Genomic DNA, 27,104 nt, shown 5'->3' on the forward strand with positions numbered 1-27,104 from the left:
GTGAGTCACACCATAGCTGGAAGTATATTCATCCTAAAAGCTTCTTGCTCTGGCACACCTCTTGTTTTCTGTCTGGTTTTTCATTTTTACTATAATTTCCTAATTCCTCATCACTATTTTAATTTTTCATAGCACATTTTAAAACTAGAGTTTTTAACTTCTTAGATGAGATCACTGGAGCTTCAGGACCAAAGGACGCTCTCAGCAATGATCCCTTTGCTCCACAACTTGATGGCTCAGGCTGGCCTGGCCCAGGAGCTAAAGGAGCACATCCTCTTCCACAGCCTGGAGTGCAGATGTGGCACAAAGCCCTTCCTCTCCCTTCTCTGCCCAGAAGGATGGCAAGTGGAAATGTCCACTCTATGCTGCATTTTGGCTCTTTCCTCACAGAAAGGGAGAGGGACTGGGAAGGCCAGGCAGAGGAAAATGCACGTAGGTCAGTCCCTGCAATGGAGCACAAAGCAGAGTACGACATGGGAGACACATTTATAACTGTGCCCAGTAACTGGGATCACTAGGTGTCAAGCACACCAGTATAGCCCCTGTCAGTATATCTGAGTCTTGGTATCACTTCAGCATGAGGATTCTTCTGCTTCTTTTACTACCACCCAAATGCTCTTTTTTCCTTCCACAAAGGCTTACTTTTTCTCAGGAAGCAAGTTAGGATATTGCTATCATCAAGCACTTTATTGATAAAATAAAAGTCTTCCTACATCCTGACATATGTGAACTAAAGTTAAGGAAAAAAAGTAAGCTGTTTCGTCCTCCTTAGTTCCTCATTTTTCTGCTTCTTGTGACTTTCTGACTTCCTGATCCAGTCTCTGTCATCAGAGCAAGCCTACCCATTGATTTCTCTGACTCTTTCTTGCAGAATCAGGGTGCTGATCAGGGTTCATACAGCTCAGGGGTGGCAAGGGATGCTTGGTAATTGTCACTGTGCTGTGGCTTCCAAGCCACTTTGGCAGCCAAGTCAAATAGGTCAGGCCAGACCATCTTCAGTATCCAGCTGCACTCAGAACCAGCTGGGAGCACTGAAGCAATCAGGAGCAGCAGCCAGATGGATTCAGCAGTGGTGCTTTCTCTGCACTGCCTGTCTGCACAGAGGCTTTGATTCAGGCCCAGCACGGAGAACTGAGGCTTAAACTGACCTCTTGACTGTGCAGGGGTGGCAGGTGAGTATACACACATTTTTTTGAGTACAACAAGGAGGGACCTGAGTAATAGAGCAGCTGTACTTAGTCAAATGGGGGGAAAATGTCTCTACTAGTGCCCCTTGGAAGATCACAGAATCACCGATATTGGATGAGACCTGTAAGATGTTAAAGCATAAAATACAAGAACAGGGAAGGCATGCAGAGTTACATTCTGCACTCTACCAATCTGATTGTATGGAACTCTTGATTCAGAATTTGAACCTTTACATTTAATAGGCTTTCATGGTCATTTTTTCTTCTATGACTTTTTATAATTGCTTTTTTTTTTTTACTGCATTTATGATACTGGCAGCATGTGACCATGAATGCCACTATTCTCTTATGCTGTATAAAAAAAAAAAAAAACAACAAAAAACACTTATTTTGCTTGTTTTAAACCTGCTAATTTAGGATTGGGCATCCTCTTATTCTCAAGTAGTGGGAAGCCAAGCATCCATTCATTGATTTTCTAGGCACTTTCCCAGGGTTGTCCTGTTTTTATCCATATCTGCCGTATCCCCCTTCAGTTGTCCCATTTCCAAGCTGAAACCTCAAAAACAATTTAAGCAGTTCCAAGCTTTAATTGCCCTTCTTTATTTCCCCCATGTAATTTCTGAGAGGCAAGTACCAGAACAGCAGGCAGTATTCAAAAGAGAGGGTACTATGTGGTTTTGTATAGTGCTATAAAGGTGTTGTCTGGTGTGTGCTCCATTCATTTTTTAAAAGAACTCCAAACTGCTGTTTTTTCTAACTGCCAATGAGCATGGGATTTATATTTTCTTCTAATCCACTTTCTTTTTCTTTTTTTTTTGGTTTATTTTTTAATAATTCCTTTTTAAAAATTGACTACGGTTGAAATTATTTATTTGACGTTCCTTTTTTACCTACAGGAAAATGAATTTCAGTACCTTATTATTAGTGTTTCAACAATAACCCATTGAACCAGCCCTGGCCTTGCTCGGGGAAGATGAAAAAGAGAGCAGAGGTTATCAAAATTTCATGGCAACAAAAGTTATGTTTTTTAAACATTTTAGTCTCTATATTATGCCTAGGTATGACATTTGCCAAGGTTTTATGAGAGTATCCCATTATCTCTAATATCCCAGGCATTAAGTAAGGAGTTTCAAGACACTAAGAATCTCTTCTTCATAAAAGATACAGTGCACATTGATTCTAATTTTTCTATAATGGAGCATTGCTCCTTCATTGAAATGTCTGGATCTCTCACCCTATATATTTTTTCCCATTGTAGTTTAACTAAATTTTTTATGACACGCTGATATCAATATGTGTATAGTTTCTTATTTTTATTTGCATTGGTTTTGCACAGTTTTGAATTAAATGTATAGATCAATAGATAGGTAGCAATGAATAATTTAAAATTCACTTTTAAATCAATGGTTATTTGATCATAAAGCACATAAAGTGTTATGTTACAGGACAGAAGTTGGAAACTAAACAGCATTTTCATTTTGAAACTGAATGAGTTAAATCCTCTTTGGCCCCTGATCTTACATGTGCAATTTTTTCTTATATTTTTATATATGTGATATTCATAGATGTTTTTTTGGTAAATTTTATCTCTGTCTCTAATGCATATAGTCAAAGTGAAAACATGAGAGTGTCCTTCAGTTAGAACACCTCATCTACTATTCAGGATATTAACATTACTGCTATTTACTAGTGCACTCAATTTTGTATGACAATGACAAAAGTAAGAACAAAGGAAAAGAAAGCCAAGGTACTGCACTTTAGTTTCACAGTTTGTGTCACACTGGTGCGATACCCCTGGGATAGCCTTCTACTATTTATGGCATCAGTGGAAATCAGTGACTATTTGACAAGTTTTGTCAGGCTTAAGGCCTCTGAGGCACTAATTGGGACTGGTAAAATGGCTTAGACCAGGGAGATTTTTTAATTGAGGAATCCTTTTTTCAAAATATGTGATATTTCAGACACACAGTCTCACCAGTAAAGGTAATGTGATCTTAGAGCAATACAAAAGTAGACTTTCAACTGAACACTGTTGGTTTCCAGATACTCTCAAAATAGCCTGTACTGTCAGAGCATAGAAATTTGAATGCAAATAGATCTGATCTTGACATTTTTTGGAGGTACGGTTTTGTGAGTGGACCAATGTAATTTTTGTTTTCCCCCTTAGACCCCAAATTCTGCTCCCCTGCTTTAATTCTGGCAGTCAGAGAGCTCCCACAGTCACCCCTACAGAGCCACATCTCATTCCCCTGCTGGGGCTCTTGGTTAAACCTGCTGCCATATCACAAAATCCAAAGAAAATCTGCAGTAAGTGAAACTTTCACTCAGACATCCCTAAGTCCAGAGTGACTATGAGTGTCATTTAACACAGTAGGTTTTTTCTGTGTATTACAATTACAGAAACATCTGTTATTAATATTGTTTTGCTGAAGCACTGTGAAGAATTCATTGAGTATTCAGTAGTTGCAAGGCTGTTCAGTTACTTACCTGTACTGAGGTGGAACATTGTAAGTCCTCAGAAACACACAGAAATACAAGTGCCAGTAATAATTTTTACTCTGCCTGCAAAATTTATTTTATGATGGTTTACTGTGCATGTATAACATATGCATTTATTTTTGTCATACCTATGTGTGGTAACAATGATATTGTCAGTTGCTACTGCTATTTGATCATACAGAAGTCCTAAATAATGGGATAAGAAATTTTAAAATGGTCATAAGGTCTACAAATATTGTTAACAGCTTGATATGCTTATGGAGGTGTGCTTTTGGGTTTTTTTTTTCCTTGTGGGGGGGGGGGGGGGGGGAGACATGGGAGGGCAGAAAAATTTCTCAGACCTGGACAGTATTTTTATTTTCCCATAATAACTGCTGTAAATCTACTTGTAAAACAACCTGTTCATTGCCCTTCAATACAGCTTACAGGTGAAAAAAGATAGCAGCATAAATGCCATGTTTTCATCTTATATTACTATTTATGTTTCTTTTTAGAAAACACATGCTTTTTAAAATATTTAATTATGTCACTGATCTATTTTTAAACATATTTTTAATGAAAACTTTGTGGTATCAGTAATACACTAATTTTGATGTTAGATGTGAAAAAAACGCAACCACACAGATATTGATAGACACGATGGGACCGTGGTCCATCTAATCTAATAATCCTTCTGGCAGAAAGTGGATGACTCAGAGGAAGTTGCCACAAATTTCAGGAGACACAAATAGGGGTAATCTGTCAGCCACCTTAAGTCTCCTCAGAATTCCTTAGTACTTTGAGATAATGTTAAGCCCTAAAGCATAAAGTTTCAGCTTTCTTTGAAAATATATTAGCATCAACTATTACAAATTTTGAAGTCATGAATAGCAAAAGTTTGACAAATATAAAAAACAAGATAGTGAAAGTCTTACTGAAAACTGCAAATCTCTGAATCATTCAATGATTATTTACTTTCTAAGCAGGTGAGATAATTTGAGGGAGTGAAATGACATAATAAATAATAATTATTCTTGTCATAATATTGATCCTCAAGAAACTCTTGTTTTGTCACATAAATGTTGCAAAACTAATTTGTCCTAACTAATATTTTGAAATAAGAGAACAGCTCTGATACACCACTGGTTGGTAAGGTATTTGGATGAGAGGAATGTAAGCTTAACCTGTTATAGTTTCAGAAATTGTTAATAAGATACATATTTGTGAGCATGATTGGATCACTTGTGCTACCACCAAGAAAATTAATTGCCATTTCAGGAAAGGTAAACATTCAATTTTGCAGAAAACATTTTGAATTATTCTTTATTTTAGCTGATGAGCCTGATCCTACCTCACACATCCATTAATCTAAGACAAAAGAAGCAGCAACAGCCTGTGTATTTCTGCAATCTAATGTGTTTTGCCTTCCTTTTCTTTCCAGACAACTATTACGGCACTCCAAAGCCTCCAGCAGAACCGGCTCCATTGCTGTTAAATGTGACAGACCAGATCCTCCCAGGTGCCACTCCCGGGGCTGAAGGCAAACGTAAAAGGAATAAGTCTGTGAGCAATATGGAGAAGACAGGCATTGAACCACCAGAGGAAGAAGAGGAAGAAAGACCTGTGGTCAATGGAAATGACGTGACAGTAACACCAGGTCTGTTCTTCCTTCTTACTTTGCAGTGAGTTTCTGTTATTCAGAGTCCTCAGTTACCTCCTTCTGTAGTGAGATTATGCATGTTCAGGTAAGGATGTTCTTGCAAGAGGGAAAGGCAGGAGTCCTGAATATTAGGATTTCTCTGAAGCCTAAAAAAATTACTTAACCTCTATTTTGGGGAGTCATCTCACTTACCTCAGCTGCTGTAAAGATTTCCATCTCTGAACTAGTCTCTTTGAACCCTCTTGATAGACCAAAGAGAAAAATACCTTCGTTCAGAGCATGGATTGTGACCTGGTTTAGATTTCTAGGTTAGGAAATCATTTACAAGTGCCTGTTCCTCTCTGTCGACTATAGAGGGAGTCTGGAGAACTGCAATTTGTTCAGATAAATAGTCTCTGTGTTTTGGGTCTTCCTGTTCTCAAATGGTGACACTCACAAGACTGTTCAGCACTTTCTGAAGTCAACTTTTGTAAATTTTAATGAAGACTTAGCAATATCATGGAATACTGAAGTCACCACATTAAAAAAGTTGTGGCAGGACCATTAAAACTTAGCTGGCAATACTATCTGGAGGACACTTTTCAGGAATGTTTCAGAGCCTGCATAAAGCTGATAAGGGTTTCAGATGTCAAGTCCTAAAAGACAATTGTTCTTTTATGGCTTGGATCACAATGCTTCAATAAAAAAAGGGGTCTGGCTACTGACTGATATCAAGAGAGAGCCTATCAAGAGCCTATTCTGAAGCAGGTAATCAACTTTCCCCTCAACCTTTCAGCAAGACAATATTTTACAGAACTTAATAATTCTTATCCTGAAACATAATTTAAGAAAATATTTTTGTTGTTGTTCAGGTAGAAAATTAAAGAATTCAGATTTTTATATCTCTGAGAAATAATGCTGTGAATCCTTTTTGGTAAACTTAGAAATTCAGAAACAGATTGTTGAAGTAGAAGTCTAATGACAATCACATGATGTGAACATAATATGAAATATTGCAAGTTCTCTAAATGTATAGGTTACTGTGAAACTAAAAATCTATTACCTAATCTTCTAAGCTATGTAGAAAGATTTTCATACTGCAAAGTCTATATATATCTTTTTAATTCCTGCTTCATTACAAAGTATACTGAATTTGATACCTTCCCATCCAGGATGATTTTGCCACCTGCTTTTCTTTAGCTGTTGCCTAGCATTACATATAAAGGAAAATTCCTGTGCAGAATCCATCTCCATCTACCAAAATTGTCCAGGATCCGTTGGGTGAGAGTGGGTCTGATTTCTTCCCCTTGGCTCTCCAAAGGGCTGCAGTATTTCTCCCTTTCCACTGCCACCACATGCTGCACAAGCCTTGCTCACCCTTTCCACACAAGATTGCATCTGTTGGCATTGCTGTGGTGCTTAGTGCCTTTCCTCCTCAGCTAAGCAGGAAAGGATGAAGCCCAGAGATTCTAACATCAGCACTGCCGCTGTTGCCAGGATACTCCCACAGTGAAAGAGGCAAGGCAGGATTTGGTGTCTGATGTGTATTGTAGAAATCATTAGAAAGATCTTTCTTTGTAGGTATTCGAAATGTGCCACACAAGAGACAATTGCTGAGGAGCAATTTCCAGGACAATATGTTCCATCTCCCAGTGGATCAAGAGGCAATATTTACCTGCATTTTTCCTTGCATTCTACACCTATAATATGCTTCTCCCAGGCAAATTCTGTGTGAACAATGACTAGGCAGCACCCAAGAAGCAGGCACTGGCATGTGCTGTGTAACAAAATAAAACACATGAGCATGGGTGTAAGACATCCCCCCCTCTTCCCCCTCCTCTCCCCCCCAAAGTAAATCCTGTCGGTGTGGCCAGCAGAACAAGCAGTGCCTGTTTTGGCTCCCATGGTTTTATAAGCAGGGTTTTGTTTCAGTTACACTGATTGAGGACTTTGGGGATTGTAGCAAAGCAGCTCTGTACATACATGCTGTGTTGCTTTTGTTGGCCAGTGTGGCTCCCACAGACCCTGTTACTGCAGTCATTTTCTCTGTGAGCTGACAGAGGCTTAGTCACCTCTAAAATGTCAGTGCCTTTGTAATTTGTGTCTTTAAACAATCAGGAAAACCAGAATATTTTAATTAATTAATTTATTTTGAAACTCTTGTTGGAGAGAGCATTTTCGTTTTTAAAAAGAATCAACAAAGGTAGGACATTTGTTATTGCCAATTCTTTTAGAAAGTGTGCTCTGTTTTAAATACTTCACTTCCAGGAGGAGGCTTTTATTAATTATAAGACTCGTGGGACATCTGAAACATTGATTCATTTTTTATAGATGCTCATCAATTTAATGGCTTATTAACTGCATATCCAAGCCTGTCAACTCAAAGGACTGCTCTAACACATAGGACCACGAGGTTCAAATAGTAACAGATCTTAGATGATTCTGAGGAAAAGAAACCCATCCTTATCAGACCAATTAAGTGATATCTGTGGTTACAGAGGTCTTTGTGCTTTTAGTCTGAATTTCCAGGCAACTTTTCAGTGTCAGTTGGCATCACCTTTGCTAGTGTTGAGCTTTAGCAATTTTTCATTAGTACCTTCCATATGCCTTGTTTCACATCCATCAGATTTCCCTGAGACAGTTGTATGTGGACAAAGTGACCATAATTGCCCAACATGTTTACTCTTCCTGATTTGTATCACCTGTCCTCAGCCCAGAAGCCACCAGGAATTCTTCTCAGTGCTTCAGGATGGGGCTTTTGGCCTTTTTAGGATGGAGCACTCTCAGTCCTTCATCATGGATCAAGTTATCTCAAGACAAAATAGTATGATTTGGAAGATGGGATTTATCTAATCCAGCTTTAGAAAATTATATGCCTAAATGCCATACTTTTTTGTTTGAGCTATTTGCTCTGTTCATATAAAATAAGAAGAAAAAAGAAATTTTGAAGTTTAAGAGAGAATAGCTGTTTTGTATACACATTTTAAGGCATCACCTCTTCGGTTTAGAATGAATAATTCAGTCCACAGATACAGAAGAGCCTAAATGGCTAAATTTAAATGAAGACCCTTACTATTTGCCAAGAAACATATAAGAGACATAATCTATAGATTAACTGTTAAAATGGGCAAGTCTAGGCATAGTATTTGGTTTCTTATGCTTAGTGCAATTGTCCACATTACTGGGTGAGAGACATTGCACTTAAGAAAACTTTCCTGATGGACACTGTATTGAGATTAATGATTTCTGCAAGACTGATGCTTTGACCAAAGAGGTAAAAAGAGTCTTGATCAAATTGAAATCAGAAACTTGTCAGACATTCAACCTTTTTTACTGCTGTCACTGTTTATGTCTGCAAGGGATTGAGTCAGTTTCCTTAACAATTGGCATCAGTATTTGACACGGTGTTGGTCGTGTCACATTTGCTTTCCACTTCTGACTGATGAAGTTTATCATCCAAACTCCAGAAGGATCTCTTTTTAGCATTGAAAGCATGCTTATGTATGTGCATTATTCTGACAGTACTTGAGCAATGACAAGTTGCACCCAGAAAATTAATTTCTGTAAGGCTCAAATTAATTGAGGCATAAGATATGACATAAAGTTTCAAAATTATCATTCCAGGCCTTAGGAATGAACAAAAGACCAGAGTCCCAATGCCATCACTCACCATGCAAGGTGCACTAGTCCCAGGATACAGGTTGAGTTTATTGTTTTATTATTACACAGCTAAGACAGCCAGAGGCATGAAAATAACATACAAAGCTTCCAAGAGCCATGAGATTTAAAAACATACAAAACTTGGTATCCATTGATTTTTCTAGATGCATTCTTTAGACTCAATTTATCACAACTAAGTCACATCCTATGAGCCACACAATGCCCTGTGCTCACCCAGTCTCCATGATTCCCGATTTCCTTGCCCATGTCATGCCCTGGTTCTCACTGTGTCAGGAGTCAGTGGGAGCAGTGCCTCCACACAAAAGCACCAAGCCCTGAGTATGGCTCCAGCTCTGTGGGAAAGGGAGAAATTCCAAGGCTGCAAAGTTACATCTTCACAAGAAAAAAATACACATGTATTGGCAAATATGAGTTAAACTACTCTTGTTTCCACAGTTATTTTAAAAGGATAGACTCTTTCCTGTACAGAATTTAATTTCTTAAATTCTATTTAAATTACTAAATTTGAATTTTATCTATGAATTTTATCTTTAAATTTAATCTATAAATTACTATTTAATAATTTATTTTTTCTTTGCTAGTATTACTTGGATCATATTAGTTGCTTCTTTTGGATGAAGAGACTAAGTTTTTTAAATTCTCTGCATGAATAATCTGCAACATTAAAATAAAGGAATAAAGTTACAAAGTCCTCTGACATGTTTAGAGGGCAAATTTCAAGAATTAGACTGTAAATAGTAGAAACAATTTTCACCTTTTTTTTCTTCTTTCTGTCATCATGATGGCTGGGATTTGTTAATATAGATATTGAAAATCACAAGTCTATGATTTTTCTCTTCAGACCTGTTGAAAATAAGATGTGGAGGAAGAACACATACTAGAGATATCATGGTAAAATCCCAGGACACAGCAGTGTCACCACATCTGTGCTCTATCAGACGAATTGGTTGATGAATAGTCTGTGTATGTGATGCACCCATGCCCCAAATGAATTTGTTCTACTGTGGTCATACCTACCATGTGACCTTAATCCTTATATTCAATTTAATCTGCATATCTTCCTTCCTGTGGTAGAAATGTGGTCAAAGCTGCAGGCAACATCAGGAATACAACTCACAGGTCTGTTAATAATGCCTGAAGCAGATGAAGACTTTTGCTTTTAAAAGATAAGAATAAAACACCCAAAAAATTATTCAGCAATTATTACATTGTCCTATTCTCAGGGGAAGTGGGGACCATATATCATCTCTGCTTTATAGGAAACTTTTACATATATGAAAATGCTACAGACAGAGAGATTCATGTTTCCAAACAGCATAAAATGATTCTAATTCCACATGGTTCAAGCATGAGTTTAGCAGCATGAGCTGCATGTGGATGTAGAGCTGAAGATCATTGCCCTTTCCAAGGTTGAATTTGGGTTTTTTTCCATGCTATTCTAAAGGGTTGATGTGTCAATGTCAAAAGTATTTTTTAAGACCAGGAAAGCTGTATATGCCATTTATCCCCAAGAAGCATCACCTTTTACTATGTCATGTAAAGAAAAAAAGATTAGTTTGACACAATTTCTTCCTCAAAAGTCTTGACAAGTATTTATGATTTCTGAAGAGTTTACATGTAGGTGGTTTGATTCTTACTTCCAATCCTAGGAATTAAAAATAAAAAGATGTGCAGTTACAGTTTCATGTAACTTTTCAGTTACAAAAAGACAAAATGGCCTAATTGAGTAAATCATTTCAGAGGAAACTTAGGTACTCAAAAATTAAGAATAAAAAACTATCTAAAAACCTCCATCATAGATACTTTGATAAAACCAGCGTTGGGTTTGTCCTTTCCAAGTTTATTTTCCACAGGAAGGTGTTGCCATTACTTGCCGTGAGCCTGCTTATGTGCTACTCTCTGTACCCTGGGTTCCATCTCATCCAGCTCTGCCAGTTGAGAGCAGCTGGCTCATCTGTGTTTCACCTGACCTGTTCTCTGCCCACTCCACCTTCTTAAGCCCTATTGCTGATATTATGTTAGTCATTTAATCACAGCTGATTTTTTTTGTACTAGTGACTGAGGCAAAAAGAGCACTAATAGCCTTGGGGGTTTTTTGAGTCATAAACTATTAGCTTTCCTTCCTTCCCACATAGTAGAATGGATCTGCTTTTTGTATTATTTTTATTTTAATTTTTATTTTTATCATTGCACTTACAGAAGGTTTTGTTGTTAGCCTTAATGTCCTGACTGTATCCCACTTTCTAGACTGACTGCACTGTTTTGCTGTTAGATGCCCATGTTGCTTTTCTGTGTTCATCATTAACAATTTAATCTAGTTTTCACCTTTTGCACAATTCTGTCCCAAGCAGCAGATCATTGCAAATTCATGACTTAATTAAAATTAACTTTGATTATACTTACCATTTTTCTTTTTCATTAGAAATGAAAAATTTCTTCTTCTTGCATTCTGAATACTGCTCATTCTATCTTTACTAGTTCTCCTGAACTTTTTATCTCTTAGCATTGCTTGCCATAATATCACATGCTTTGATTCTGTGGGTTAATTAAAATCTAAGCCTTTATAAACAGTTTTGTTAATTTTTTTGTTGTTCTTCTTTCTTGCTGTTGTAAGCATCACTAATTAGAGCATTTCACCCAAGCTGTCTTACACCTTCCTATATGTTTCACACAGGAATCTGCATAGTTCCTTGCTCTGGGTGCACTATTAGATCATTTAATAAATTGTCATCTTCTTGCACCTTACTATAGACTACAGTGTTGACATGTTGAAGCATTTGATATTGGTTGTGGGAAACAAAGCCTCCCAGAGGTCATATTCGCAATGAAATCACAACTTTGTGGTTAATATATCACTGTGAGTCAATGGATGTCATTGGTTTCTTTGATATATGGATACGGATAAAGCAATTAGTGCATATACTTTTTTTATATGAAAAGGATCTGTAGTCTGTAGTAGAACAATGAGGTAGTTGTTTTATATATATATATATATGTGTTTATGAGTATAGTTTTAAAAGTTAAGACATGAGACATGAGAGCTGCTAGAGCAGCTGCCTTCTGCTCTGTGCTTCCTGCTAGTCTAGAAGGACTCCTGGGACAGAATGAGACAGAACTCTTTACTAGTTTCTTGTTTCAGTTTGGTTTTATTGCTTTATTTTCTTCTGTTGTGTTCTAAATAAAATAAATCATCAGAGGGACCGTTCTGTAAACCCAACAGACTTTTTATTTTAAGACTTGAAGTTCACGGACTTGCACACAGTAAATTCTTTGCCATTAACCTGGATATCCAAAACCTGTAATTTTTATTCTCTTGTAGAATCAAGTGAACATGAAGAGAAGAGTACAGCTGTCTCGGGTGAGGCATCTACCACCCAGCCTTCTCCTGCACCAGGATATGGTCAACCTGAAGAAGCAAAGGAGGATATGGATGTAACAAAACAGACTAAACCTGAAGAGAATGATGACTTGGGCCCACTGCCTGATAACTGGGAAATGGCCTATACAGAAAAGGGGGAAGTCTACTTTATTGAGTAAGTCTTATTTCTTCTTTTTTTTAATAACTGTATTGTATTCAACTGGGTGAGAAAATGGTTTGTAAGGTGAAGTGGAGCATTGCACTCCTCCTCATTAAAGCAGCAGGAATGTTCTGGCTGTCAGAGCTCCTGAGGGCTGGTGGCAATTCCTGCATTAGTGATTTAGATGGAAGCCTGCAGAGTTTTAAGGTAGGTAACTGGTCAGCTTACTTTGATGGCAGGAATTAAAGCTTTTGTTTCTTCTGTTGAAAGCAAGGCCTTTCTGCTCTTCTGGTGCTTTCTGCTGGAAAAGTAACATAATCACTGGTTTTGTCATTCTTTATGTGGACAGAGGTAGAGAAAGTGAAGCTTTTTGCTAATTAAAGGAAAGGAAAGGAAAATAAGTGAACTAAAAACTAGCTAATGATCAGTAGAGGGAGACCATGCTATATATAGGAATAGTAAAATAAGTGAGCGGACTATAAGGAGAGTTAGTTATGTGTAGAAACTTTTCCCTGCTGGAAGGTTATACATACCTGTTCCTAGTTAGTAAACTCATTGAAGCAATGGATATGAAAGTTCTTTATGCTCTATGTGCTCTCATTGAGCTCTTAGAGAGCTTTCAAAGGAGGGCCACAAGAATGATGAGGGGTCTGGAGGGGAAGCCTTATGAGGTGCAGCTGAGGTCACTTGGTTTGTTCAGCCTGGGGAAGAGGACACTGGGGGAAGAACACATTGCAGTCTGCAGCTTCCTCACAAGAGGAAGAGGAGGGGTAGACACAGATTTCACTTTGTGACCAGGGATAGGACTTGAGAAAATGGCCTAAAGCTGAATCAAGAATGTTTAGATTGGATATCAGGAAAAAGTTTTTCACCACAGAGGGTAGTTGGGTACTGGAACAGACTCCCCAGGAAAGTGGTCACAGCACCAGCCTGACAGAATGGAGGGTTTGCACAATGCTCTCAGGTACATGGTGACATTGGAGTGTCCTGCACAGGGCCAGGAGTTGGACTGGATGATCTTGATGGATCCCATCCAACTCAGCACATTCTATGATTCTATGATTAATGTACATGACCAGGATAAAAATACAGCAAGTTTCAGAGTTGGTATAGCATTGTGTTCCTCAAAAGAAAAATAAACAATGGAAAAAGCAACATTTCCATCAGTAGAACTCTACTACAGAGGTAGAAAAAACATTTGCTTTAAGGAACTGCCTCAGTTTGGAGCATTGTCTGTTATTCTGATTATTTGTAGGTAAAAATAACATTTGGTGGTGTCAATTATGCCTTAAATCCTGTATTTAATTTAAAATGTTGTGACTATCACATGAAGTGTAAACAAATGTTAAGAATAAAGTTTGTGCATGAGACTTTTTAATGAATACTGGCATGACCAACCATAGCTTCTGGCATACACAAGGCTGAAAATAGCAGTAACTATTAAAACATAAGTGTGCTTGCTGAAAAGGGCAAAAATATGCTTATTCCAGAAAAAGAATAATTATAATAACTTTGTCCAAGCATGTAGAGAAGAGCTAGAATGACCTCAGGGCTAGCTGAAACCCTTGTTTCCTTCTTACCTTACTCCCAAATTTAATTTTTCTTCACATATTGAATGCTCTGACAGAAAGCAGAGGGAATTATATGGCACTTTTATTTTACTTGTAACAAAAGCCTGTGGGACATTTGGGGGACAGAGGAAGGGATGATGGGTCGATCACTAACACACCAAACTGTGAGAGTAGTAAATACTGCAGGAGGTAATTTAAAAGAAAATGAATATATATTTTGTAAAAGATTGAGTGATGGTAAATAGCCCTGATGCTCTACAGAGCAGCCATTGCACTCCTCAACTTCCTTTGATGTTGCAGCTTACTTCCTTTCCTGGAAATGCTCTGGTTTATACTGCAGTTCTGACAATGCTTATCTTTCACTTCCACTAAATGAATGTTATGTAAAGCAAAGAAATCAATCAAAGGTGCAGACTGGATAGAAGGACTATTGTAAGGGCTCCTTGCTTTTGAGATTATATTCTTGAACAATGTATTTGCAAAAAAGTGCAATTACACATCTGCAAAAATACTAGATTATTTGCTAGAATTCTAGCAAAAGGAACAACTCTGATCATTTGAGTTTTCACATTGCACAGTCTTTTCAGGGTTAAGTAGGAATGTAATGCTGTGGGGATGCTGTTAAATTGCCTCTTTGTTTACAAGTCACTTTGGTTAATGGCATGAAGAGACTCCATTTGCTTTCACAAAAAAACGGAAAGATAAAAAGACAACAAAAACCTATTTGTCTAACAACATCTCCCTGAACAGTAGTAAAGATTGTACTAGATTATTAAATAATAGATGAAAAACAAACATTTTTAAAGTGTACATCACAATGAGTGGGGGGAAAAGAGTCACTCTAGGCAGCATCTTTTATTGCTTTATTTGAGGCTCATTTGAATTGTGCCTTAAAAGGCTAAAGCCTTCCAGCAGCAAACTATCTCAAGTTCCAACTTGTCACAGGTATACCCAAAGGTCTTAGATTTCATGACAGCATTTTCATTCACTCACCTCAAACTAACCTCTAAAATTTAGATGTGATCTCACTTATCAAAACTGCCACCAGAATAGTGTGGCAGATTTACAGTGAGAGAGGAAGTGACTTCATAAGGGGAAGGATAATTGTCTATAGACAGGATTATTTATTTGTTAATCACTAATGGTTCAGTTAGCATTTTGTAAAGCACAGTGGAAAGAATTTCCTCTGCCTCAAGGACTACAAAGACAAAAAAAAAAAATATCATCTACTAGATGCACTGAATGATTCAGAGGATGGTTGTATTTTAGAGCATATATTGGTCTGTTTCTTCCTTTTGTTCCCTTTTTGACATAAGTGCATGACCTTATGTTTACCTATTTTAGTATTCACAGACAGAACAAGAGCATCTCTTCCTGCAGCGTTAGATTTACCAGTGTTTTTCAGGAAGAGCTACTTAAGTACATTTCTTGGGCTGTTTCCAGCCTCCCTTACATATGAATATGAATTTTCAAATACAGGCACATACTACACAAAGAGGACTCCATCTCTTACATTTGGTTTCACTGAGAACATATGCTGATGAGAACATGCAATAATTAACAGACTGTATATAAATTGGAATGCCATCAAAAAATCCTCCAGTTTTTTCTCCTTCTTCCCTGCTTTAAATATGGCTGATAAGTGTGGCATATTTTGGCATGCTTAAATAAATCATAGTCATCGCTGATTTTTAGCTTTTCCCTCTGCCGGAGCTAAGGAAAGGCTGTGATTCCCCAAAGACTTCAGACTTCGCCTTGCTAACAAGTCTGAAACCCCATACTAGAGACCCAAGTTTATGTTGTCCTCACAAAGTCAGCAGATGCTGGTTGTGCTAGATCCCAAGCAATCAGTGTTTGCTGTGTTGGTCCAGTGCAGTGCTGAAGTGAATAAAAAAGGACCAAGATTCTGGGTGCCTGTGCTATCATGTGCAGTCAGCCTGAAATGTGGCCCTTACTCAACGATCCAGCTCCAACCCATACATTAGTACATCATAGACTGTCCTGTACAGTTGGCTACACATTGTAATACTTTTTGTAACAGGCACAATTGGTTTTCTGTCTCTCTCCAGCTTTCTCTCCACACACAGGCAGCAGAACTCTGAAAGGGCTGCAGGGACAGTAAGACACGAAACCTAAAGCTATTTGATTCTACTGTTCAAAAGCATATGTGGTTTCCTTTGCTTATGCTACATTAATTGTTTTTTTTAGTGGGGAAAGGTCTAGAATAAATACCACTGAAGAACATATTTGAAGGATCATCTTTTTTAACTTGTGCTGATGAATTTTAGGAGAATGTGGCCACATAAGTTTTAACAAACCACTTTCCTGTACATCTTGCAGACATTCAGTCTCTTTGCTACTTCAACACCTACTTCTTAAAACAGCATAGTCAGCATTGCTTTTTGGACCTGTTGCACTATCTTTTCTAGTTGTTAATGACTTTTTTTCTCTACTATGAAAGTACCAAAAAAGACTGAAAAACATCTATAAAGTAGTCCACTGTAAATAGACTCTCCTTTTCACTGTAAAAAACAGCCATTAAGTTTTTTAATATTAGTGCAATTTCAGGTGATATCTGAAGAGTACAGGTACAAGAATATTGCTGTGGACTGCACTGGGATGAGTTTTCTTCGCAGTAGTTTTTAAGGCAGGAAAGTTTTTTGACTGCAGGAATAACATTTATCCCAACATCTTGTTTACCTGAAGTACCATGATATATTTTGTTGTTCCTGAGTGCACCAGTGCATCAGAAAGCTATTTTAGTTAATTAAGGAGTTTAGTTTAGTTAAGTTTTAGTTATTTTAGTTAAGCCTGGATACACCATTATTATATTTTGTACTAGAAGATACTAAAAGTACTGAGTAGAACTATACCCTTCTACCTGCTCAAGATTATTTTTATATCCTGCAGTAACTACAGGAACTTTTATAAATTAGTTTGGCACTTCTGCTTGTATGTTACATCATCAGAATTTCAGTCCATAATGCTGAAATATTTTGGTTGTCTGGATATTTCTGCTACTTGAATTAAGTAGTAATTAGGATGAAGGATTTATTTTTTTTCCCCACATACTGTTGCAATATTCACTTCTGATGGGATTTTTCGTTGGGAAACAAGCCATCTTGTGTCACTATGATACACTGTGTTGACAATTCTGATCCATCAGGGGTCTTGTGAATATCATTATAATTGTCTGCAATTTGTTTTCTTTGTTTATATGTTGGATTGGATCTGTTAGTTTTGGTCAGCATAGCAAACCAGATTTCTAATGTATTTTGGACTTCAGCATGACACACAGAAGGACAGGCAGCTGAAAGAAACCAAGAGAGATCTTTTCTCCTGAGACCACTTCCTTGCTTCATGACAAGTTAATTAGGATCACAAAGATGGTAGAATTGGAAAGAATTTGTGGAATGCTGAATTTTATTTTTTTTCTCTCTCATCTATTGATGTTATAAAGACATTATCAGTCTGTACTAGTGCTGTCCCTTGCTCTCATTTGCTGTTTTTATCTGTGCTGACATCCAGGTCAAACTGCCAGCTTAACTCCTCTTGTCTTTCCTCACTTTCTTATTTCTGGTCTTTCCCCCAAAGGTCTCTTCTGCTGTGCTCCGCAGAATTAATCTTCCAGCACATTTCCTCTGATATTTTTAGTGTTGTTATAACTTTTCTTCTTTGTCTTTACTGAACTAGAAGAATCAGCTCACCTGCCTTGCCATATAGCATTAGGTATCTAACATAAACCAGTCGCCAAGACTCCTTCTGTGGTCAATGGAGAGAGAAAATTACCTCCAGAGGCTGATTCATCCTGTCCATATATAAGGGCAGAATTACTTTGCCAAAATACAACTTCTTCTACCAGTAAATATGTCTCCACATATCCAAAACTACATCTGCAGTACTTTGCAGTTTGTGTCAGGAGTACCCTTTTGAAGGAAATCTTCTGGCTGTATTCACACATTTTGATTTGGCTCATATTTCAGTGTAGCCACATTGCATTCCTTTCAGATGAAATGGAGAAGAAAGTGGATCTCTGGGAGTACACTTAATTTTCTACAACCTTCAGGCCCTGAACTCCATCCATGATACCAGATTTGAGTTAAATCAATCTCAGTTCCTTCTGATCTAAACCATTTCCATATCTAAATTAGCAGTATCAGAAGACTGAAACTCTTGGTGCTGATGACCCAGCAGCCACAGCTTCTAGGTCTTTTCAGGTGCCATGGGCTGCAAGCCTGTGAATGTAGTGCAGTAGGTGAGCTCCTGCTGTGCATCTTTTGGTTTAAATTCAAGTGAAAAGCCTACAAGCTTGGAGAACACTTAGTGTGAGAAAGAAAATAACAGAGAGAGATTAATTTGAAAAGTGACCCCCTGATCAAAGCCAAAGCACCACTGTAGAACACAGCAACAGCCCAAGACCTCTCCATTATTGCAACAGATATGACACAGAACTTGTCCAAACCAGGACCCTTCTGGAGTGGCAGCCAGAGGCCATTTGGGAGATGACATATCAGCATTATGTCACTTTAGTGACACACCTATGGTTAGGTGGTTCTGATGAATGATAGGTAAGATAAATTATTCTGCATGGGTGTCTCTCCCTTGAAGAGAGACGAATCCTACACAATTAGCTATGTAATTTTTGTAGTCACATGGGATGAAGCCCATTCTTTGTCAGAAATTAAACTGCCTCAGTCAAAGAGAATTACTTCAATAGCAGAAATTACCATAGGAGACTTTAGGCATTTATATATTCCAAAAAAAGTCTTGCATAAGCATCTTCTGCTCCTTCGAATGCCTAGAGGCAGTGCCATGTCTCTGGGCTGAGTGCATAAGTGCTTATCTACTGCCCAAGGCCATCTAAGATTCAGAGGATAGGAACTCCCAAGCCTGGGTCTCTTAAGGACCATGAACTCTGAGCACATCGTGAAATGCAAGGCAAGCTGGCAGTCACAGCTGCTGCCATGCAAACCTCTCCCAGGAGAGGACAGCTTCCTTTTGTTCTGGCTCCTACATGTGTGCAAGAAGTTTAGGTAGCATCCCACAATGGATGGATTGCAAAATTGCTGGTTTAATGCTCTGTTTTCCTATCCAAGTCCCTCCACACATAAATTACTTGAAGATCATTATTGTGCAGCTTGAAAATCTCTGCAGATACACAATGCTTCAGCACAGAGAAAAGGGAGGGGTTAGCACTGTTGAAGTTAGGGGGCCTACAGAGCACTGTGGTTTTCTTCTCTTATGATCCCCTCTGCTCAAGCTGTTAGATCAAGGACCAGCTTAAATGTAACATGTTCACAATAAAAGCCCAAGCAAACCCATATGTGCTGTCCCCAAACACACTGAAACAGCACACTGGTAAATGCCCATTTTGAAATGCTTTTCACAATAACATGCAAGTTACATACCTTGCAAGATGCACAATTTAGACTAGGTTTGCCATGCTTTTCAAAGACATTAAGGCTATTCCTGTCAGTAAGCACTTCCTATATTCCCTTCAAAAATGTTTCAAGAGATTGCCTGAAGGCTTTGTTAGTACAAGAAACTTTATCTGTCAAAGTGCTTTAAACTGACAGATTGTTAACAGAAATCCATTATAGTCAAATCTTACATAAAATAATATACTGTCTAACAAATAATTATAATAAAATGATAACACTTTGTTAGATAAGAAAAGCCACACTCCTAATGTTTTTTACTCCTAAAGGTATTGAGTAGTGTCCAATGAGAGTTCCAGAAAGCCTCTGGTCCTGGTACCCAGCTCCAGAGCTATTGACAGGGAACAGAGGCATTTAAACAGTCCCTGTGAAGCCTTAAAAGCAGAGCTACAAAGAAAATCTGGAGAAGAACATGAGGTTGATTCAAGGCTTCTGGGGAGTATTCTGTGCTTTCTTTCACTCTGTTTAAACCAGTTGAAGAACATTTTTTCAACATATATTTAAAATAGTGTACAACTAATACCAGATGACTGTGATTATATTAAACTGTTTCTGCTAGGTGCAAATACTTGGAAAAGAGGGATGATTTAAGTTAGTTCAGCAATAATTATTTTATTGACTTTGGGCTAAAATATTAAGCTCCACTGCTTTACTGAATGACCTTTAAAAATAAAAGACAAAAAACACCACAATATACTTCAGGCCTATATGCAGTTTCTATTTTGTGCATAGGTAACAAATTTGGATGAATTTTAAAAAGTTATGCTCTTCCATGTTCCACCTGCTTGAAGCAAGACCAAAGGGATCCTTTATTAAGGAAGCTTTGCTTTAAAAGTTTCAAAAATTTGGTTTTTACTATTGATTTTTAGAGATTCTAAGACATGCATTGTTGATTTGCCAGCACTTATCTCAGTAGTCCTAACTAGTAATCAAAATCATTGAAATTATGTAAAGATGGGCTTTCTAGACATGTTTTTAATGATAAGGTATAGTTATGGCAAGTAATGAAGCATTGGCCAGTGTAAAATGTTGTTGGAGCCACATCTGTATTTCTCACAGGATGCTTTTGTTGCATCACTTCACTCTCATTCCATCACTGACAACTCCAAATGCCTTTCTGAGCATTTATTCCACAACTGCTGCTGCAATTCATCTGCAGTTCATTCATGACTCATCTGTAAATCCCCAGCCCCTTTTCCTTCTGGTTGTCTATAAGACTTCCCAAATGGGCACACATGATTAGTGGTGAGGTAGGCAGGTTATGTCCCCTACAAGGTTTTTAGTGCTTAAAAAGCATTCAGTGTGCACAGCTTATGCAGCAGATAAGTGTTAATGTTACTTCTGCCATTAGTGTTAATTTGAGCAATTTACTGTTCCTTCTGTCTCCTCTCCCATAGCTGAAGCTCTCCTAAAGGCTTCCTTTAAATTATATTAAAAACAGTTTAGGAGATAAAGGTTGTCTCCATTTAACTTTTACAGATTTTAGTCCTTTGCAGAGCTGAAGGGTGAACTGCTGACACAAGGGAGACTGGAACACCCTGCCAAGGAAACCTCCTATGCAGGACAGAAGTAGACATGAATAAAAAACATGATGCTGTACTACAGAGCTACTCATTTCCCTTTTTTACTGAGGCAACGTGATGGTAGTCATGTCTGTCCTCGAAGGATTGTGTGTTGTGTACCTGGTTGCTAAGATGATCCAAGGAATGATGATCTCTAGGGAGATCATAAGGGGGCATTGATGGTACTGTGGAGGTGTTAGAAGTCAGGTGGGGTTGATTCTGCCTTCTTTCAAGTCCTACCTTCAGAGCAGGAAAGTATTTTTTACCCACTAGAGCACTTCTCTAGAAGAAGTCTAGAAGCCTTTAAAGTCCCGTTGCAAGAGTTGTTTAATCCCACTGCATTGTATGTTTAGTATAGATTATATAGTGGAGAGGCAGGGAAAGAGAAAAGGCACAGATAACAGGCAAAGAAAAGAGGGATGAATTTCAAAAGCTTCTTTGCTCCTGCAATTATTTGTCATAGCCAAAAGTTCTTGTGGATGAGTTTTGCTTTTACTAAGTAGCTGAACAGGTTTGACAAATATCACCTAGAAGAGGACATTGAGTGCTGTAAGCGTTGATCTAAATGAAATATTATCTCCATTCTGTGAAATTTCACTGCAGACTGAAGGATCACTCTTCTCTTGGAAGAGCTGTTGATTTTTTTTAATGTTTTTTATGGTTTTGTTTGATATGGCCATCTTGCACAAAACTGGGACATCAGTCCTGCGCAGTTTGTGGAAGGCACATTTATGCTAAAGGGAAGGGTAAGTGTTGCCATTCTCAGTTTCAAGAAAAGCCTTGAAGGTTGTAATTCAACTAATTTACATTTTTAAATATTGATATGGAATTGGGCTTGTTTTCAGCTTGGCACCTGTTTTGCAGATACTTGAAAACGCTTTCTAAAAATATTATCGCGGCACTTTCAGGGCTTTTGAATTGGCCTAGTCTGATGGGTGGACATTGGCCAGTTGACTTGCAACAGATCTGGCTTTTAGTACTGCTGGTGTCACTGACTTGTGTGGTGGCTCTGGACAGTAACTTCACAATTCTGTGTTTCCATTTTCTTGCCTCTGAAACAGAAGTGGTTATTTTTATTTCCTTTGTAAAAGGCTTTGAGGTTTGCTCTATACCACAGGAAACGTTGCTAGTAGTAGTCATATATATTGCTCTTTTAAAGACATAGGAAACTATCTGTGATTCTAATTTAGTCCCTGCAGTCAGTGGGGTTCCCTAAAATAATTCAGAATTAAGAGCTGGGAGAGAGTGGCAGTTGTCCAGACATGCCCACACTCCAGAGATGCAACTGCAGATCCCACAGGTATGTCCAAGCTCACTCTGAACTCTGGCACTGCTACCAGGGTGTCCTTGGTGGTGTGGAGCTCAGCATGTGCTTGGGATGCACCCAAGTAGCTCAGTGGATGGATGCTGGGGTGAGGAGCCCATGCTGAGCTCCATCCTACAGCACTGACACTGCTGGAGCATCTCCCCCAGTTAATTTAAAACTAGCTCAAGTATGTCTGCACAAGCTGTGGTTGGGCTGTGACTGCAGCATAAAAATGCACCCTACAGGAGGCTACAGGCAGCCAGAGCTTCTGAGAAAGTGTCTTAGTTACACTTGCAATCAAGCACAGGCTGCTGGCATCATTTCAAATTCACCTTACCTTTGGCTCATCGTACTTCATACTCTGCAAATATAGTTCAGCTCTCAAAGATTTCCCTTTGAAGGTTTGTTTATCATCTTCACCTATCATGTATGGTGTTCTAGACTAGATAATGCTTTTAAGAAAAAATAATTTAAATGCCTCAATTTTCATTTTAGTTGCCATTTTATCCATGCATAACTCTGATCTACATTCTTTCCTATTCAAAATGTGGAGGAAGCTTTAACATGGTGACAGTTCTGCTGAGAAGTAGGCACTGTCACTGTTTGGAGAGAGAGAAATCGAGGCAGAGGAAAATTTATCTGCCATGGAAGACAAGGTGGGAGAAGGAATTGGTTCTATTTAATTTATTTTTTCCCTAGGGGAACCAGTAGTGTTGGGATCACATGGACTGTGTCAGTAACTAACAAGCTCACAAACAATTGCAACTTAATTCATTTTTTTTGCCCAGTCCTCTGTTTTTGTACACCTTATATCAATGTTTATAAGAAAAGTTGTAAGCACACTTTAAAATGACGCAGCAAATTAATAATAAATTAAATAGTTCAGTATTTTATAGAATGAGCTTCCTCCTAGGATGTATCAGATAAATAAAACATGGGTTAGAAGTGTCTCTGAATGATGGTATTATAGGAAAGGCATCTCAAAAATCAAGGAGTAATGATCACATCTTTTTCTGTTTTATAGTCTTCTTTAATATATTTACAATATTTGGCTCCAAATTTAATTGCTTATGGGTAAGGTATACATTGAAAGGATCTGGCTTTAAGTCTCATTAGCTGTGCTAAGTATCAATTCATTTGGCAAAATAATCTCCCAGAAAAGAATTTGTGCCAGTTCAATGCTCTTTGATGGCTGATTTCTCAAAGATCTATTCTGAGTATAGAAAGGAGCCACATGATTCATTCAGCTTGTGCATATCTATTTTATCTCTATAGGAGGATTATATATGGAGAGATAAAGGTTTGTTAAACAAAGTATCATTAATCACCCTGTCCGGAAATGTAGACTTTGCAGGAGCATGCTGTAATTTGCATCACTTTTGCTATGCCTTGTCACTGCTGCTGGAGAGAAATAAAAAACCTGTATTTATGAAAAGGACAGGTTTAAGATGAAAATAATTCTATCCTAAAACTGTGAGAATGGTACAGAATCCTGTCGCCTGCACTCGATCAACGGGAGAACACTGTATTTGTAATAAATTCCTTTTGCTCTGGATGAGTTCTGCATTTTCAATGAGGTTAACTTGGCAACATTCTAGTTGATTTTAATAAAAATAGCTGCTTTGAGGACAGGGAGCTGAGGTTGCCAAATTTACAACTGCCTTGCACAATTACTCTTACACCTCCTTCAGGGCTACTTAGAACCAGTAAGCAAATTAAGTGTATCGATTGCAATTTTGTTGGACTAACCCTTTTTTCTTAAGGAATAAACTTGATTCCTTTCAGTATGTGTCTGCTCAGAGTGATCTCGTTTCTTTTCAGCCATAACACAAAGACAACATCATGGCTGGATCCACGACTTGCGAAAAAGGCTAAACCTCCAGAAGAGTGCAAAGAAAATGGTAGGTGATTAAGTTTTCCTTGCTGTTCAGAGGGGATTTTCCTTTGTGTGTGTGTGTGTCTTTCAGTTCGTACAAAAATCAGGCATTTGGGGGAATGATGAAAGGTGTTTAATTGCTGCTTTGGTTAGAAGCCATAAGTGATACCAGTTCTCAGTGTGCCATGTGTTTCTGCTTTTTATTCCCCTTTCTGATGCTATCCAAAGCTGAGGATCACAAGTGTGTTTTCTGCCTGTTGTGTGTGTGACTCCGGGACTGACCCTCTCCCTCATCTCCTACAGAGAACTTTGGTCTGCAGAACAGAATCCTTTTCAGATTCTGAGCTTTTAATCTACAGGCGATTCAATGCATAAGGGAAACTAGCAGCACCGTGGGAATATGAATATTGTTTGATTTGTATTTAAAGGTACAGTGCTATGCTATTTAGTAGCCAATTTAAACAAAATAGTGTCTGATAAAACAGGGTGTGGGAGGGAGAAAAGAGATCAGTGTCTGTCAGAGTTCAAGGCTGGATTCGGGGGGTGCTACATTGCTAATGCTTTAAAACTTAAAAGCATACGTACTGCTGAGGATGTTTAAAGGAGCTGGAGCTGTTGTGCAGGAGAGATTATATTGACAGATTCAGAGATCTGAAATAATAGAAATAATATGAGTACAATTTCTAATTTTTCTCTGGTAAAGTTTATCAGTAATCAGTATCATTTAATAAAGTTAAGGCAAGAATGTGTTGCAGTTGATCTATTTGTGATTTGGGGGTTTTCTTTCATTGTTTTATACTTCCATGTCAGTTCGATTAGTCAGTTGTTATGATTTCCAAAGACATCTACTTATTTTATTGTTGTGAGATACAGAGCATTAAATGCATGCATGCTATGTGCTTTAATTCAAAGCATTTTTAAGTATTTTAAATATATTCATGTTTTCATGTACTGCATCTGATTTATTTTAAATTTTCCAAAAGACATTCATTTGGTTAATGTAAATACTATTAACAGAAAGGAAACTAAGGGCTGATTAAGAAGTCACTGTAGAGTCACTGGCTATATGAATTGCAGGGTCAGTGGTTTGGTAAAAAAATGTTCCTGGGTTGGATTTTTTTGTAAATGGCTTTCTTTTGAAAGATTGCTATGTTCCAAAAATCACTCCTTTATTTCAGCAGCAATTCTGACGTTCTCTTCTGACATCAGAAATTACATGAATGATTTTGTGATGCTTATTCTAGCACGGACAACATGAGCTCCCACTAAAGACTAAATTCTACAGTGATTACAATAGAGGTCTGATACTGAAACAAAACAAGGGCACAGGAGCTTAGATTTTTTAATCTCTCACATTACTTATGTGAATCTATTCTTTAGCCGTCTTCTTAGAAAATGCTAGTGGAAAAAGCAGGAAAAAAATTCCACCAGTATCTGTGGAGTAACATTGCACAGAGGTACTTGGAGTAAATATGTGTTGTTTTTTTTTTTTCCTGTTAACTATTGTATACTGATATCAGAACAGCACTGAGATATTAAAAAAATATCTAAGTATCTGAAACAATTTAAAATGAAGATCAGTGCATTAAAGAAATAGCATTATTTTATAGTTATTTGACTACTGGATTACTGAATCACTGTTGTATGCTGGGTCATGTTGTTCTTTTAAGGTTGCTCAGCTCATTAATGCAAAGTACTTGGAGTGATGCATAAAAGACTTTAGGGAGAGATTTTCTATTCTTACAGTGATTGTTCTTCCAACATCCTCTCTTTTCTAAGGTTCTTGTTTTTCAAAATTGTCATTCGTCTTTTTTTTTAAATCCAATACCTGCAGAGGAAAAAGTTCTTAAAAAGCACTTATATGCCTTAAAATGCTTATACCTTGCCATGGAGGTCCAACTCAAAGGACTTTGCTATGGCACACAGGGATCTGAAATTTTCGTTTAAATTTAATCTGACTTCAAGAATTAATTTCAGCTATGGCTTCGTAAATTTTTTATGCCAAACACCCTTTCTGTTACACTTTGTGATTTATTCTGGCACATTTTTCTCAGAGATACAAAATTTTAGGAAGACATCAGTGTTTAGGTAGGAAATGATACTTACCTTGATGCTTTATCACTATATGCATAACTCTTGCTTTTCACTGACATTAATTTTGTCACATCTGAAACTCATATTGATTCTCTGAGATACATTATGACGTCTTTATCATCTACCAGATTCTGCTATCAGGTTTTCATTGTGAATAACCCAACTTTAGTATTCTCCTTTCAGTGCAAATCCTGCCAAGTCCTCCTTCTTCATTCTGCCACCAGCATGCAGTTTCCACACCAGACAAGGTCCAAGCAGAGTACAATACCAGAGTCCTGATATTCTAGGCTGTTCTAGACTCCCCTCTGCTCCAGGCATTTCCTCTCTTCCACTTTCTGCTCTTCAATACTCCTTTGACAAATATAATTTCTTCATTATCTCTGGCTTCTGTAGCTGCAAATCCCCGTGCTTGCTCATTTCCTTTCACAAAATCTGAGTCAACCTTCCAGCTCATCCCTCCTCTTGAAACATTTTCACATGCTTTTGCCAAGAGATTGACGATCTCTACCAAGTCAAGCTTTCTTCACCTGCATGCTGTCGACTCTTTCTGTTTTTCTTTAATGACACCTACTGCTCTAAAGCCCTTTGCAGGTCAGGAGATTTTAAGTGCTGATCTTCATTTCTGTCTCTATGTTGTGGAACTTTTGTGTGAGTTTCAGCAAATTACTTTGACTTATGCTTTTCCAGACCTACTTAGATGGCAGGACTTTGAAGCAAGAACTGCCTCTTCTTCTCTGTTTTTATGGTGCCAATC

The 27,104-nt window shown here is 37.8% G+C and overlaps 1 protein-coding gene across 2 annotated transcripts in view; it reads left to right on the forward strand.

Moving 5' to 3' along the window:
• Window positions 1–27,104, forward strand: part of LOC131591889 (membrane-associated guanylate kinase, WW and PDZ domain-containing protein 2) — a 706,821-nt gene that overhangs the window by 457,684 nt on the left and 222,033 nt on the right. For both annotated transcript variants that reach the window (XM_058862997.1, XM_058862998.1), the window contains exons 4-6: window positions 5,107–5,322; window positions 12,305–12,518; window positions 24,202–24,281. In XM_058862997.1, the coding sequence (XP_058718980.1) occupies window positions 5,107–5,322; window positions 12,305–12,518; window positions 24,202–24,281 (510 nt within the window). The remainder of the gene's footprint in view (window positions 1–5,106; window positions 5,323–12,304; window positions 12,519–24,201; window positions 24,282–27,104) is intronic.

Source organism: Poecile atricapillus, chromosome W (genome assembly GCF_030490865.1).
Source record: "Poecile atricapillus isolate bPoeAtr1 chromosome W, bPoeAtr1.hap1, whole genome shotgun sequence".
Classification (NCBI taxonomy): Eukaryota; Metazoa; Chordata; class Aves; order Passeriformes; family Paridae; genus Poecile; species Poecile atricapillus.